The 15,569-nt window shown below is 35.3% G+C and overlaps 1 protein-coding gene across 2 annotated transcripts in view; it reads left to right on the top strand.

Moving 5' to 3' along the window:
• IBTK (inhibitor of Bruton tyrosine kinase) overlaps positions 1 to 15,569 on the top strand; it is a 104,107-nt gene that overhangs the window by 35,744 nt on the left and 52,794 nt on the right. The window contains exons 11-17 of one of the 2 annotated variants that reach the window (XM_055432827.2): positions 337 to 511; positions 1,740 to 2,339; positions 3,318 to 3,404; positions 4,329 to 4,411; positions 4,495 to 4,532; positions 4,972 to 5,068; positions 13,536 to 13,637. In XM_055432827.2, the coding sequence (XP_055288802.2) occupies positions 337 to 511; positions 1,740 to 2,339; positions 3,318 to 3,404; positions 4,329 to 4,411; positions 4,495 to 4,532; positions 4,972 to 5,068; positions 13,536 to 13,637 (1,182 nt within the window). Of the gene's footprint in view, positions 1 to 333; positions 512 to 1,739; positions 2,340 to 3,317; positions 3,405 to 4,328; positions 4,412 to 4,494; positions 4,533 to 4,971; positions 5,069 to 13,535; positions 13,638 to 15,569 lie in introns of both variants that reach the window. The other variant, XM_055432826.2, reaches the window with a different exon arrangement.

Here is a 15,569-nt window from a genome sequence, read left to right as displayed (position 1 = left end):
TTTAAAGGTAGTATAACATTGTATTTGCCTTTTAGACAACTTAGGTTGTGGTGTGGAGGATAAAATCATGAGTAATTAAAAAAAGAAGAAAAAATTAAAAAAAAAATCATGAATAATTGAGAATTGACCCACCAAAATTTCTTCTATCAGACAAATAATATATAGGGTGTAAATTATGTTGAAGAGAGAGAAGATGTAGTTCTTCAAAAGGACTTAATAGAGACCAAAGATTTCCCTATTCTCCTAATCATTTTTCTATTCCATTTACTCCTAAATCATTTTAACAGTTTCAGTAAAGCCTTGATTAATGAAAGTTTATTTTTTTCTTTTTAGCAGAGATTTTATCAAACCTTCATAATTCCTCACCAGATGTGTCTTGTGTCTCTGATATAAATAGTGTATATGAAAGAATTCGACTTGAGAAACTTACTTTTGCCCATAGAGCTGTTAGTGTCAGCACAGATCCAAGTGGATGCAACTTTGCGATCTTGCAGTCAGATCCTAAAACAAGGTAAATGTACACTTATCTATATTAAATTTCATTTTTAGAAGGAACAGTCATTGGGTTTTCTTTTGTTTTCAATAGCTCCTGGTACAAATTTAATTGAAGAGCTGTTGTCAAGTCTTGTAGAGACTTCAGACTTATAATCCTATTACTAGGTTAACTCAAAGGTGGAATTTGTTATGTTGGAATTTGTTATGTGTTGTTTGTTATGTTTGTTTTAGCTTGTAAACGGATATTTATTGAAGATACTGAAGGTAATATGTACATACACACAGAATTTATTCGTATCTTTTGTACTTCGTGAGGGTCCTGTAGGTTCTCAGATTTTGAGAAATATAAATATTTGTTACGTAGTTTACAGAAATTTCTGACCATTGAATACAGTGAGAAATGATAGAAGAGGTTATGTAGAGTCATCTGGAGGGCATTGTGAATCTCAGTGCAAATCTTCTGTCACGTTAGTACAGAGATGACAGGTTTAAGATAAATATCAAGGGTTGCAACCCACTCCTGGTACTCTCGCCTGAAGAATCCCATGGAGGGAGGAGCCTGGTAGGCTGCAGTCCATGGCGTTGCAAAGAGTCAGACACGACTGAGCGACTTCACTTTACTGAAGAGGGGAAAAAGTCCTAGAAACAGTATTATCATTCCTCCTGGTTTGCCCAGGTCTGTTCCACCTTGAGCACTGAAAGTTTCCTCTCTTGGGAAACCACTCAGTCCCAGGCAGACCAGGGGAGTTGGTCACCCTACTGAGAAGAGTGAAAAGTAGGTTGGGAAGGTACGATTGTATGCTTACAATACTGAAAGAACCAGGGGTATGGACTGATGTATGTGTGTATATTTATCTTTATTTCCTTGAGTTTCTAACTTATTCTGGGATCTGGGACCTGAAGTATTTATTTGCTGTTCTGTATATATTCTTCTGCACTTGTGACATGAAAGAATATAAAACAGAAAAAGGTTGAGCACTGTACTATACTCTTTTTGAATGTTTTTAGTAATACTTTTAAAAATACATTGAAAAAATTTCTCCAAAAGTCATTCAAATTTATGTTTTAGTGTTTCCCTATAGAAACAGAAAACTCTCCTTTCAAAGGAAGACTTAATTCTTGTCATGTTAGTTTAGGGGAAATAAAATACATAAAGGAATAGAAAATATTTAAAGGGTATCTAAAATTATGTGCAATATTCTTATTGGAAATGTCAAATGAAAGATTTTTTGTTTGATTTCTAGCCTTTATGAAATTCCAACCGTGTCTTCCTCATCCTTTTTTGAAGACTTTGGCAAGCTGTTGAGGGAAACGGATGAAATGGACAACATCCATGATGTGACATTTCAAGTTGGCAGTAGACTGTTCCCTGCACATAAATATATTTTGGCAGTGCGTTCAGACTTTTTCCAGAAATTGTTTCTTTCGGATGGTACTGCGTTAGACTTCACAGATGTTTATCGGAAAGATGAAGATTCTGCAGGCTGCCATCTCTTCGTAGTAGAGAAGGTTCATCCTGACCTGTTTGAATACCTTTTACAGTTTATATACACAGATACTTGCGACTTTTTAACTCATGGCTTCAAACCAAGACTAAATTTAAACAGAAAACCAGAAGGATATCCGGGCACTCCAAATTGTCATTCAAATAAAATGAATTCCCATGAAGATAATCAGAAGTCAGCATTTGAAGTTTACAAAAGTAATCAAGCTCATACAATTAGTGAAAAGCAGAAGAGTAAATCCAAATCTTCCAGAAAAGTAAAAAGTGTTGGGGAAGATGATCCTGTAAAAATGTTGCAAAATGTCGCAAAGAAATTTGGTTTCAGTAATTTAAGTAGTAGGTATGACTCCTCCTTAGTATCTGTTCATGTACCTCATTATGTCTTCCTTTTAGAAATTCTGCTTCTTGTTTCTTTTTTTCCTGCTCAGCTGCTTTTGCTCCTGCTTCTGATCTTGGTCCTTCTCTTCCCCTCCCCACCCTCCTCCATCCCCTCCACATCTTCCTTCTCTTTTCTCTTTCCCTTACTTTCCCTCTCTCTCCTTTTCTCTCCCCCTGCCCTTTCTGTTTGGATCTGTTTCTTTCTTTTCAGGGCCCTGTGTTTCTCTGTTTTCTGCTGAAGCTATCTCTGGGATTCCCTGGATTAAAACATTAAAGGATAGGAAGGCTGTTCATGGATTTGAACTCTGATGGTGTCTCTGTAACAGGGATCTGGAGTGGCAGGCAGTGTGGTATTCTGCAGAGAGTCCTGTCTTTGGAGTTAGACCTATATGTGCCTCTTAGCTCCACTGTAACTAGCTAGGGCAAATTTCTTTCTTCTTGAACCTCAGTTTCTCCGTAGATAAAATGAGAGGGATAATATTTATCTTAATATTTATTGGTGTAGTTTGGTCATAAAGCATGTGTACAGTGCCTGACAATATTTGTTGTCTTAACAAACCAGATTTTTTTGGAATTCTCTATTTTTATGTATGAATTCTCTATTTTTTAGGTATTTATGTTCCCTGTGGCAGTATAACCTTAGTTGTGGGGCAGGAGCCAAGGGAGGAGAGTTTATCATGTTTTCTAATTGAAACCATGAAGGGTTTTGTGTCATAGCTTTCATTTGTTTTTTTTGTCAGTAATGATGTTTAACACATTTTGAATATTAAGTAAAATTGAAGGAGACTGTATGACTTCTTTATCAGAGTGGGGGTTTGCTGAGATACTGTTCTAGGTGATATAAATTATATAATCATGTTTAGATGTGGGCTCATTTGTTGGATTTTTTTGTTTTGGTAGTAGAATATAGTCACCGATTGTTACTTTTTATCCCTGATAGGTTAGATGGAGTCAGATATGAAAATGAAGAAATTAGTATCATTGCCAAGAAAACTGGTAGTAAACCAAAGCTAAATCAGAAAAAATGGTAAGTTAGGAAATGAAGATAAACTTTTCATCTCTAGATTTTGGGAACCTACCTGGAAATAGAGCTCTCTTTATTTACACATGTATGCAGCAAAATGTGTATGTGCCTGGAGAATCCCAGGGACGGGAGAGCCTGATGGGCTGCCGTCTATGGGGTTGCACAGAGTCGGACACGACTGAAGCGACTTAGCAGCAGCAGCAGCAAAATGTGTATGTGGATACCCTCTTACCTTTACTAATCTTTTTCATGTCTGGAAATGTTGGAGAATTGTTGAGGCAAATGGATAAAATATTAACTGCTCAGTAAGACATAGAGTTCATTTTTTTTCCCTGATTACTCTCTAATGAAGAATTTTTTAAAATTTCCCTAAATTTTGTATTTTTTTTATAAATAGGTAATGATGTTAACCCAGAAACCAAAATAATTATGCCTCTTCTCTTCATCATTATGAATATTATTTCCTTTAGTATAATTTTTTTGATAATAAGTATATTATTCTAAATATGTTTATTATTAAAAGTTTTTATTTTTAGGTATTTGTCTATTGTAGGTAGAAAATTTTAGAGAAAAACCTGGTTATATATAGACTGTGCTTAGCACAGAACAGGTTGTACACATAAGTAAATTAATGACCTTTGACTGTGATACCACTTAGTGTCATATTAATCAGCACCTGGCCTGTATTGAAAAAGGAAAATTAGAAGGAAGGCTTTCTTGAATACTTACCTGTACACAGTTCCTTTTACAAATACTATCTTCATTGTAAGGCCTTATTTCTTTCCCTAAAGTGTAAGGAGATAAAATATTTTATTTGTATGTATACCCTCAAGTTGTTTGTTATATGCCACCTTTAATTAGGAGAAAATCAAAAGTTAAGACAAATCCTAAAATTGCTTTTGCTTCAATTAAACTTTTATTTTCCAGTTCATTTTTATCTGATGTGACCATGAAATCAGTGGATGGAAAGGAATTTCCTTGTCATAAATGCGTTCTTTGTGCTAGACTTGGTAGGTTTACTTTTTTGTTGGTTGCAGATTTATTTGTTTTGGTATTGTTTCCTATTCTTAATTGAATTTTTTTTTTCTTTCAGAATATTTTCATAGTATGCTGAGTAGCTCATGGATTGAGGTGAGATTTAAGTAGAAACCACATAGGCTGCTAATTATGTTTTATATTTTGGGGAAATTATATAGTAAAGAAATTTTAAAATATTTTAAACTCATTTTTTCTTTTGTATTGACTTTATTTATGCTTAAACTGGCTGGAAAAGAGCAATTTTTTGAAATTAAAGTTGTAAAATAGCTAATTAAATGAATTCTCCATTATTACTTGGAGTTATATTTGGAATAGCAGTTTGTTTCTTTTTTCTCAGATTTTCTTGATTCTTTTTAATGTTACAAGGCATTTTAAAATTAAATGTATCTCATTTTAGCTTTATGTTTTAACATTATATTCTTTTGCATTTGATGTGATTCCTGTTAAAAGTTTTTCATACTAGTCACCTCAATCAGATTGTAGTGTTTATTTTGTAGTTGAAAATTAATTGTTTTACTTTTATTTTATTTAGGCTTCCAGTTGTGCAGCTCTGGAAATGCCAATACATTCTGACATATTGAAAGTTATTTTGGACTACCTCTATACTGATGAAGCTGTTGTGATAAAAGGTATTAATAAAAGTTAGGACATTTTAGATATTTAAGATACAGTTTAAAAATGATAAAATTACACAGATCTTATTTTCTGCTTTAATTGAATTAATCAACAAAGGCTTAAATTTAGAATAAGCTATGCAGATGATTACTAACAGTAAAGGAATGGAATAGAAAATTTTCATTACCTATGTGAAAATGAACTCTATAAGAATTGTTAATAATGGTTGAGATTAGATTTAACATTTTCGTACCCAGCTGCTTATATGATTGAGATGAACAATTGACAACAGGGAGTATAGTCTTGATAAATAGTCTACAAAAGTTCTTTTCTGTTTTTCCCCTCATGTGACTGTGTCTGAAGTAAAATAAATAGACTAATAATTGAACTGAATTTTATGAAGAGGATGCATTTATGTACTTTGTCAGGAACACACCCGTGCTTTGTTTACCAGATGTCTTTAGTCATAGGAGTGATACACTCTGTGTTCTGTTTTCTGTATATACCAAATTTTCTTAATCAGTTTGTTGATGGACATTTAGGTATTTCTGTACTTTAACTATTGTGAATAATTTTGCAGTGAACATGGGAATGCAGGTGTATCTTCAAAATCCGGATTTCAGTTCCTTTGGCTAAATAGAATTGGGATTACTGTATCGTATGATAATTCTAGTTTTAATTTTTTGAGGAACCTCCATACTCTTTGCATAGTGACATTACCAGTTTGCACTCCTCTCAGTAGAGCACAGGAATAACCTTTTATCCACATCTTCACTTGTTATCTTAGGTTTTTTTTTTTTTTGATAATAACCTTCCTAACAGGTATAAGGTGACATCTCCTTGTGGTTTTGATTTGCATTTCTCTGATAAACAGTGACATTGAACACCTTTTCATTTACCTGTTGGCCATTTGTATGTCTTCCAAGGACAAATGTCTAAAATCTTTTGCCCATTAAAAATAAAGTTTTTATTTTATATTGGACTATCATTGATTTTATTAGTGTCAGGTATACAGCAAACTGAATCAATTAGGCATATACATGCATCCTTTTTCAAATTCTTTTCCCATGTAGGTTATTACAGAATATTGAGCAAGATTCCCTGTGCTATACAGTAGGTCCTTGTTGGTTATCTATTTTGAATATAGTAGTATGTATATGTCAGTCCCAAACTCCCAATTTATCCTTCACTCCAGTCTTTCCCCTTTAGTAACCAGAAATTTGTCTTCTAAGTCTGTAGTTTTTTTTGTTTGTTTGTTTTTGCTATTGAATTTATATGAGTTCCTTATATATTTTGGATATTAATCTCTCATGCTTTGCTATTATTTTCTCTCATTCCAAGGTTGCCTTTTCATTCTGTTGACTCTTTGGTGTGATTTTTGGTTTCATGGAATACCACTTGTTTATTTTCACTTTTGTTACATCTAAAAAATGTGGTTTTGGTGTCACATCTAAAAACTCATTGCCAAGGCCTGTGTCTAGGAGCTTTTCCTGTTTTTTCTTCTAAGAGTTTTTTGGTTTCAGGTCTTAGATTTAAATCTTTAATCTACTTTGAGTTGATTTTTGTCCAGTTTCATTATTTTGCATGTGGATATTAGTTTTTCTCATATCCTTAACTGAAGAGACTGTCTTTCCCCGTTTTGTATTTTTGACATTCTTGTCAGAGGTTAATTAGCTACATGAAGGTTTATTTCTGGCCTATTTTGTCTCATTGGTCTACGTGTCTCTTTTTATGCCAGGATGTTCCTGTATTGATTACTCTAGCTTTGTAATAGGACTTTGAAATCAGGAAATATGGCAGCTCCAGTTTTGTTGAACTTTGTCAATATTGCTTTGGTCGTTTATGTTCTTCTGTGGTTCCATGTGAATTTTAGGATTACTTTTTCTGTTTCAAAGATACCATTTGGAACTTTTATGGGATTTCATTGAATATGTAGTTTGGGTAGAATGGGCATTTTAACAATATCAATTCTTCTAGCCCATGAACTTGAGATATCTTTCCATTTATTTGTATCTTCTTTAATTTGTTTTTTCAGTGTTTTGTAGTTTTCAGTATGCAGCTCTTTCATTTACTTGGTTAAATTTATTCCTAAGTCTTTTATTCTTTTTGATGTGATTGTAAAGTGGATTGATTCCTTAATTTCTCTTTCTCTAAGCTCAGTGTTAATGTATAGAAATGCAACAGGTTTTTGTATATTGATTTTTTTACCCTGCAAATTTATTCACTTATTATTTCTAATAATAAAAGATGCCACCAAAATACTATTAGAAATAATAAATGAATAAATTTACAGGGTTAAAAACAAATATACAAAAACGTGTTGCATTTCTAACTTGTTGACAGTTTTTCTTATGAATGTATGTTGACTCGCAAAGAGTTGGACATGACTGAGCAACTGAACTGATGTTGAATTTTATCGTGTGCATTTCCTGCAACTATTGAGATGATCAGATGATTTTTAACCTCTATTCTGTTAATGTTGTGTGTCATCTTTATTGATTTGCACATTTTGAACTCGCCGTGCATCACAGGTGTAAATCCCACTTGATCATGGTGTGTGGTCCTTTTAATATGCTGTTTAATTATGTTTATTGGTACTTTATTGAGGGTTTTTATATACACACTCATCAGGGATATTGTTCTGTAATTTTCTTGTAGTGAACTTGTCTGTCTTTGGTAGCAGGATAAGGTTGGCCTTGTAAAGTGAGTTTGCAAGTGTTCCCCTCTCTTTGGTTTTTGGGATTAGTTTAAGAAGGATGTGTTAATTTTTATTTAAATATTTTGTGGAATTCACTGATGAAGCATTCTGCTTTTGAGCTTTTCCTTATGTGGAAGATTTTTGATTGCTGATTCATTCTCCTTATTCTGTTATTAGTCTGTTCAGATTTTCTATTTTATTATTCAGTTTTGGTATGTTTCTTATTTCTAGGAACTGATCCATTTCTTCTAGGTTGTCCAGTTCATTAGATATAGTTATCCATAATAGTCTCTTATGATCCTTTATAATTTCTGTGATATCACTGGTAATGTTTCCTCTTTCATTTGTAATTTTGAGTTTTTTTTGTAGTCTACTTAAAGGTGTGTTAATTTTCTGTTTTCAAATAACCAACTCTTTGTTGGTCTTTTCTCTTGCTTTTCTAGTGTCTGATTCATTGGTTTCTGCTCTATGTTTAGTATTTCCTTCCTTCTGCCAAGTTTGGGCTTTGTTCTTCTTTTTATAGTTCTTTGTTGTGTAAAACCTTCAAAGATAGTTCTTTTGAGGTTTTTTTTTTTTTTTTAGGGCATTTATCAGTATAACCGTCTTTCTTAGAAATTCTTTTGTCCTTTAAATTTTGATATGTTGTGTTTCCCATTTTCCTTTGACTCAAGGTATTTTCTTTGCTTTCTCTTTCTTCTTTGACATCCTGGTTATTCAAGACCATCTGTGAATTTTCCAGTTTTATTCCTATTTTTCTAATTTTATGCCCTTGTAGTTGGAGATGATACTTAATATGATTGCAGTCTTAAATTGTTGTTTTGTGGGTCTACACATGGTCTCTCCTGCAGAGTGTTTTGTGTACACTTGAGAAGAATGTCTGTTTTGCTGCTGTTGGATGGAGTGTTATATATATGTCTGTTAGGGTGATTTGGTCTCTAGTGTTTGTCATATCTGCTGTTTCTTTATTAATTTTGTCCAGGTTATTCATATTGAATATGGACTATTGAAGTCCTCTGTTATTTTTCAAAATATTTATTTGTTTACTTATTTCTTTTTGGCTATGCTGGGTCTTTGTTGCTGCACATGGGCTTTCTGTAGTTGTGGCGAGTAGGGGTTGCTCTAGTTGCAGTGCGTGGGCTTCTCATTACAGTGGGTTTTCTTGTTGCAGAGCACAGGCTCTCAGAACTTGGGCTCAGCAGTTGTGGCTTGTGGGCTCTAGAGTACAGGCTCTGTAGTTCTGGCACATGGGCTTAGTTGCCCTGAGGCATGTGGGACCTTCCCAGACCAAGGATCAAACCTGTGTTCCCTGCATTGGGAGGCATATTCTTAACCACTGGATCAGCAGGGATGCCCACAGCCCTTTCTGTTATTGTATTCATGTCCATTTCTGCCTTCAGCTTTTAATATTTCCTTTATATAGGTGCTCCAATGTATCTAATGTAGTTTTTTCTTTGTTGTTACCATGAGACTTACATGTAGTATAAGCATGGAACTGGAAGTGTTAGTGGCTCAGTCACATCTGACTTTCCGACTCCATGGATTGTAGCCTACCAGGCTCCTCTGTCCATGGAATTCTCCAGGCAAAAATACTGGAGTGGGTTGCCATTCCCTTCTCCAGGGGATCTTCCCAACCCAAGGATCAAACCCAGGTCTTCTGCATTGCAGGCAGATTCTTCACCATCTGAGTCACCGGGGAAGCCCTAATGTAATTATAACAATCAGAACTTTTTTTTCTGTATTTCTTTTAATTGATGTATGGTTGATTTACAATATTAGTTTCAGGTGTACAGCATTGTGGCTCAGTATTTTTATTGATTATGCTTCATGTAAAGTTGTTAATGTCTTTATTTTTCTGTCCTACACAATGTATTCTGTTGCCTTCTCATTTTATACATAGTAGTTTTTAACTCTTAATCCCATAACCTTATCTTGCCCCTCCCCTTCCCCTCTCCCCAATGGTAACTACTGGTTTGTTCTCATTATCTGTTTTTGTCCTTTTTATATACATTTGTGTTCTTTAAATTCCATAGACAAGAGATAACATGAAGTATTTGTCTTTCTGACTTATTTCGTTAAGCATCGGAGAAGGCAGTGGCAACCCACTCCAGTACTCTTGCCTGGAAAATCCCATGGGCGGAGGAGCCTGGTGGGCTGCGGTCCATGGGGTCGCTAAAAGTCAGACACAACTGAGCGACTTCACTCACTTTTCACTTTCATGCATTGGAGAAGGAAATGGCAACCCACTCCAGTGTTCTTGCCTGGAAAATCCTGGGGACGGGGGAGCCTGGTGGGCTGCCGTCTATGGGGTCGCGCAGAGTCGGACACGTCTGAAGTGATTTAGCAGCAGCATCAGCATTAAGCATAATACCCTCTAGGTTCATTAATGAAAATGACAGAATTTGATTCTTTTTTATGGCCAAGTAGTATTACACTGTATGTGACACACACACACACACATATGTATATATACATACATATAAACACCACATCTCCTTTATCCATTCATTGGTTGATGGTTTTTTGGGTTGTTCCATTCTTGAAAGGGATGACAAGAGGATGAAATGGATGGATGGCATCACCAACTCAGTGGACATGAGCTTGATCAAACTCTGGGAGATGGTGAAGTACAGGAAAGCCTGGTGTGCTGCAGCGCCTGGGGTTGCAAAGAGTCAGGCACGACTCAGTGACTGAACTACACCTATCTTGACTGTCATTTACTGCTTAATTTTGCATTCAGATTTTCTTCACTCTTAGTTTTCTCCCCCTCTGATATTATCTTTTTTCCAGATTACCGCTGACTTTATTTTTTTTATATACCACTAAAGCATTTATTTGGTTAATTATTGGAATATACTTGATTTACAGTGTTGTGTTAGTTTGAATCAGTTATACATATACATGTATCCACCCATTTTTAGATTCTTTTCCTATGTGGGCTATTACAAAGTATTGAGTGAAGTTCCCTGTGTTAATAGGAGGTCCTTATTAGTTATCCGTTTTATATATAATAGTGTGTATATGTCAGTCCCTACCTTCCAGTTCCATTATTTCTTCAAATATTATGTTCTTTCTTCTTTACTTCTGTGAGTCCCCTATGTATCTTTTTATAGTGTTCCATAAATCCCTTATACGCAGTTTATTTTTTATTCATTCTTTTTTTTTCTGTTCTTCATATTGGATTATCTCAGTTAACCTTTAGTTTCTGTTGTTATTGATAATCTTCATTTCTTGAGATGTTATTCTCATACTTTCTTTTAAATTTTTAAATGTGATTTTTTAAAATTTGTTTTTGAACATATTTAAAATAATTGATATAAACTCTTTGTAGTAGTTCAGGATCTTGGCATTCTTAGGGACATTCTCTTGACTTTTTTTTTCTTTTTTTTGCCTATAGACCACACTTGACGTTTCTCTTTTCATCTTTCTTAATTGCTGGATCTTAGTTCCCTGACCAGGGATTGGCAGTGCAATCGCACTAACCACTGAGCAACCAGGGAAATCCCATAATGTAGCAACTCTTGAAATCAGATTCTCTTTCTTCTCCAAGGGTTATTTTATTTATTTATTCTGTTTATTTAATGACTTTTTGAAGCTAATTCTGTCAGATTGATATTCTTTGTCATATGTGATCACTGAGGTCTCTGCTTGTTCAGCTAATAGAATTTTCTTTAAATATCTAAACCAGTAAATTTCCCAGCCTATGCCTGGGAGTTCTTTGTGTGTGTTGTGGCATGACTTCAAGAGTTTGGGGCCTTCCTAAGTGTTTTTTGGGCATGTCCACAGTCCTCCACGTTTGTATGGCCTTCTAGATTCACAGAATATGTTAAAACTTTTCAAAGCCCCTTTTGGACACTTGCATTAGTCAGCTTAGACTGCTATAACAAAATAACAGTCTGAAATTTATTATCACAGTTCCGGAAGTATCAGACCAAGGTCTGGCAGGATTCTCTTCCTGTCTTATATACAGGTTATGTGTATAATTTTGTTATTATGTCCTTACTTGTGTAACAAGCCTCTTGTTATATCCTTACTTGGCTTTTCCTCTGCGCTTGTGTGTGACTGTGTATGGATAAACAGTGAGAGATCACACACACGTGCAACAGCTGTTTTGGGAAATACAGATAGATTTGTATCTCGTAGAAAGAGACTGATCTTGTTAGATCAGGGCCCTACCCTTATGGCTGCACCATGTGACTTTTCAGGGGACGCAAACATTCAGTCTTGACAACATCTCTTTCTTGAGCTATTTTTTTTAAGCTTTTTGACCTGCTTCTTGTTTGCTCTGCCCCTTATCATTGTCTTGGACAGCTTCAGTTTTAAACAATTGCTATTTGTTTTTAATAAGTACCCTTTTCTGAGGCTATTCACACTGGGTAAGCTTTGAGTCAGGTCAAATAAACCCCTACTAATGGGGTTTCCAGGAAACTGCCAGATAGGTTAAATAATAATATGATAATGTTGCCCCACAACTGTTCTGTCACCTCCAGTGTCTACACCTGCTTATTTCAGCCCCAGCCCATGATTGCAGGAGTGATGGCTTTCAGGACTACTGTTGAGAATGGAGGAGAGTAGGATCTAAGTAGAAGCAGCCAGGATGTCCCAAAGCTCACTGTTCTTAGCAAGATTCAGCCAAGTTTTTGGAGTCAGTGCTCCCTGATTATTGTGAGCCTTTGGCTAATTTCTAGAATTCTGAAAGAGTTGATTTTTGATCATTTTTTGTAATAATTCTCATTGCTTTGGTAGAAGAGAAGAATTTTTGAAGTAGTCCTTGATCTACCATTTACAGTGACTTCACCTCTCATTTAATGTTTTTTCTACTATAATTTTTTTCTTTTTAACCATTTTTTTCTATGGTGGGTTTTTTTTTTCCTATTTATATTACTATTCTGGCAGTGACTCAGGGGCATTGCTTAAGGTCATAAATAGTACACTGGACCAAGGTTATGTTAAATTAAGGAACTTCTCTATAGTTTCAAAGTACTCTTAGATGACCAGTTTCATTTTAAATAAACCTAAGAGCTTTATTCACCTCTGCCGTCCCTTGCTGTATGTGTGTTTTAACATATACCTGTATATTATCTTTGATGATGAGAGTTGACTTTCCCCATTAGTTTGTGTAACAATAATGGGAGATTTTAAATAAGGCAGGCATTCCAGCCCTTTAGACTAAAAGAGAGCTACTCAAGTTGCCTGATGCTTTTGAACTGTGGTGCTGGAGAAGATTCTTGAGAGTCCCTTGGACTGCAAGGAAATCCAACCAGTCCATTCTAAAGGAGATCAATCGTGGGTGTTCATTGGAAGGACTGATGCTGAGGCTGAAACTCCAATACTTTGGCCACCTCATGCGACGAGTTGACTCACTGGAAAAGAGTCTGATGCTAGGGGGCATTGGGGGTAGAAGGAGATGGGGATGACAGAGAATGAGATGGCTGGATGGCATCACCGACTCGATGGACATGAGTTTGGGTGAACTCATGGTGTTGGTGATGGACAGGGAGGCCTGGCATGCTGTGGTTCATGGGGTCGCAGAGAGTTGGACGCGACTGAGCGGCTGAACTGAACTGAACTGAGTGTAAACCAAGGCATTTTGGTGTTGTTTTTTTTTTTAACAGTTTTCTGCCTATGAGATAGAAATATTTTGCTGTTATTTCTGTTGATCATACTTATAATTTCAACATTTAGAAACTAATCATCTTAGCTCTCTTTTGTAGTGTTTTGTCGTCTTTTTTCCTAGGTATAATGTTTACAAAATAGTATGAGTGACACTTTTTGTTTTTTTCCAGAATCTCAAAATGTGGATTTTGTTTGTAGTGTTCTTGTGGTGGCTGATCAGCTTCTCATATCTCGATTGAAAGAAATTTGTGAAGTAGCATTAACTGAAAAACGTGAGTAATTTTGAATTAGAATCTTAGTGTTTTCTCAGGTTGATTCAGGATTTATGGTATTTTATTGACTTCATGATGCAGTTTAAGTAAAATGCCTGTTTTTATATCATGAAAAATGTCAAGACAGTTAAAATTATTTCTGTCATCATTTGTAAGCACATCCTTATTTCAGAGATGTTAGTTAATATGTGAATACATGTAAATCTTATAATTGAAATATGTTAATTTTTTTAAATATCATAAAACTTGAATAATAAAGATGGCATGAAATTATTTTGCAATCTGAAGGATGAGAGTTTGAAAGTGGAAATTCTTCGCACTTGTCCTGCTCTGTAAGTCTACATTTAACTACCCTGATAATTTGCTAGAATTTTTTTTTTTTGAGCCACGTTGTGCAGCTTACGGGATCTTATTTCCCCATCAGGGAGGAACTTGCGTCCTTGGCTGTGCAAGTACAGAGTCCAAACCCGTGGACTGCCAGAGAATTATATTTGCTGGAATTTTTATGTAACCATCCCATCAATGTATTTTATCAAAAGTATCTCTTTTTCTGAAGCTCTTACTTCTCTCTCTGCTTATTATTTCAGTTATTTGCAGGACTGTCATCTTAACACTGAACTTTGAAAACCAAAGTTACTTTTTTTTTATTATTTTGTGCCTTACATCCAAATTGCAGCTGTCAGAACTGATCAGTCTCTTAACTATGTTGATTGCATTTCCCCCACCGTTTTATTCTTGCTGTCACTGTGCTGGTTGAGATCACTGTTACTCGTCCCTTCTGTGGAGTGTCATAGTAGTCTTTTAAGTCCTCTTTATCTCTTCTGACTTGTCTTTCTTTAATCTTCCTATAGGAAGTGGTTAGTGCCATCTCCTATTCATATGTTTTTAATTGCCTCCTCTGAGATAATGGTTAAATTTCCTTAGCCTGATAGAAAAGTTCCTTGGCTTTCTAATCTTATCCTTGTTCTCCTTCTTTGCCTCGTAAGGAAATGTGAAGAGATTTCCTGTTGGATTTTTCTGATTTGTACTTGCTAATAGTTTATCTTAGCTCAGGTATCTTATTTACTCACTCGAGCTCTGTGGATATCTTCTTCTTGGTTATCAAAAAGAGCAACAGCTATGATCTTAAAAGTCAGAAAAAGGAAATACAGTTGTCCCTCAGTGTCACAAGGGATTGACTCCGGGAGCCTCTGCAGATACCAAAATCTGTGGATGCTTAGGTCCCTTATGTAAAATAGTATAGTATTAATACAGTGAATACAGCTGGTCCTCTGTGTGTGGAACTTGCTGGTATGGAGGACCAGCTCTATATTAAAGGACACAGCATGCAGTCGGTATAAAATACACAAATTGAGGATGTTTTCAGTTGTTTAGTCGACTTTCCTGGCATCCTTTGGATATTCTTTCTTGGCTCCTGCTGCACAATTGCCCCGTTAATGAATTTCTTGATCATCTTAGAATCTAGCAAGAGAAGGATTCAGCAGAACTTTGGTGGGTGTTTATTGGGCAGTCCTTGAAACTAGCTGAACAACTCTTTATAAAGTTTTTATATGATTCATTTTTGTTTCTGTGAAATGGGAGACTTTGGGTTCATCATTAGTTGAGACTTTGGGTCAGTCCAGAGTGACTCAGAGATCATTACTGTCTGAATATAACTTTTGACTGTGTTACAAGAGAGAAAGAGAAAGGAAATGGAGGAAGCCAGGTGTAGAAAATAGTTGTTTTTCTCTGTTGGCTGGGGCTCAGAGTAAATTAGAAAAGGGGATTTCAGAAGCCAAGTTACTTGTTAGGTAAGCAGAATATTCTTGGATAGTCTCCAGTAAAACATACTTCGTATAGACAGTTACAAGGATTATAACAAAATCTAGGATCTTTTGTGTAGTATGCCAGATTGTGCACTGGCATGAATGATAATATAGTAATATTTAAATG

The sequence above is a fragment of the Moschus berezovskii genome, chromosome 10 (genome assembly GCF_049115385.1).
Source record: "Moschus berezovskii isolate FMDL1 chromosome 10, NW_MosBer_1.0, whole genome shotgun sequence".
NCBI lineage: Eukaryota > Metazoa > Chordata > Mammalia > Artiodactyla > Moschidae > Moschus > Moschus berezovskii.
Note: the sequence above shows the minus strand (reverse complement) of the source record. Positions and strands in the feature narration are given on the sequence as shown.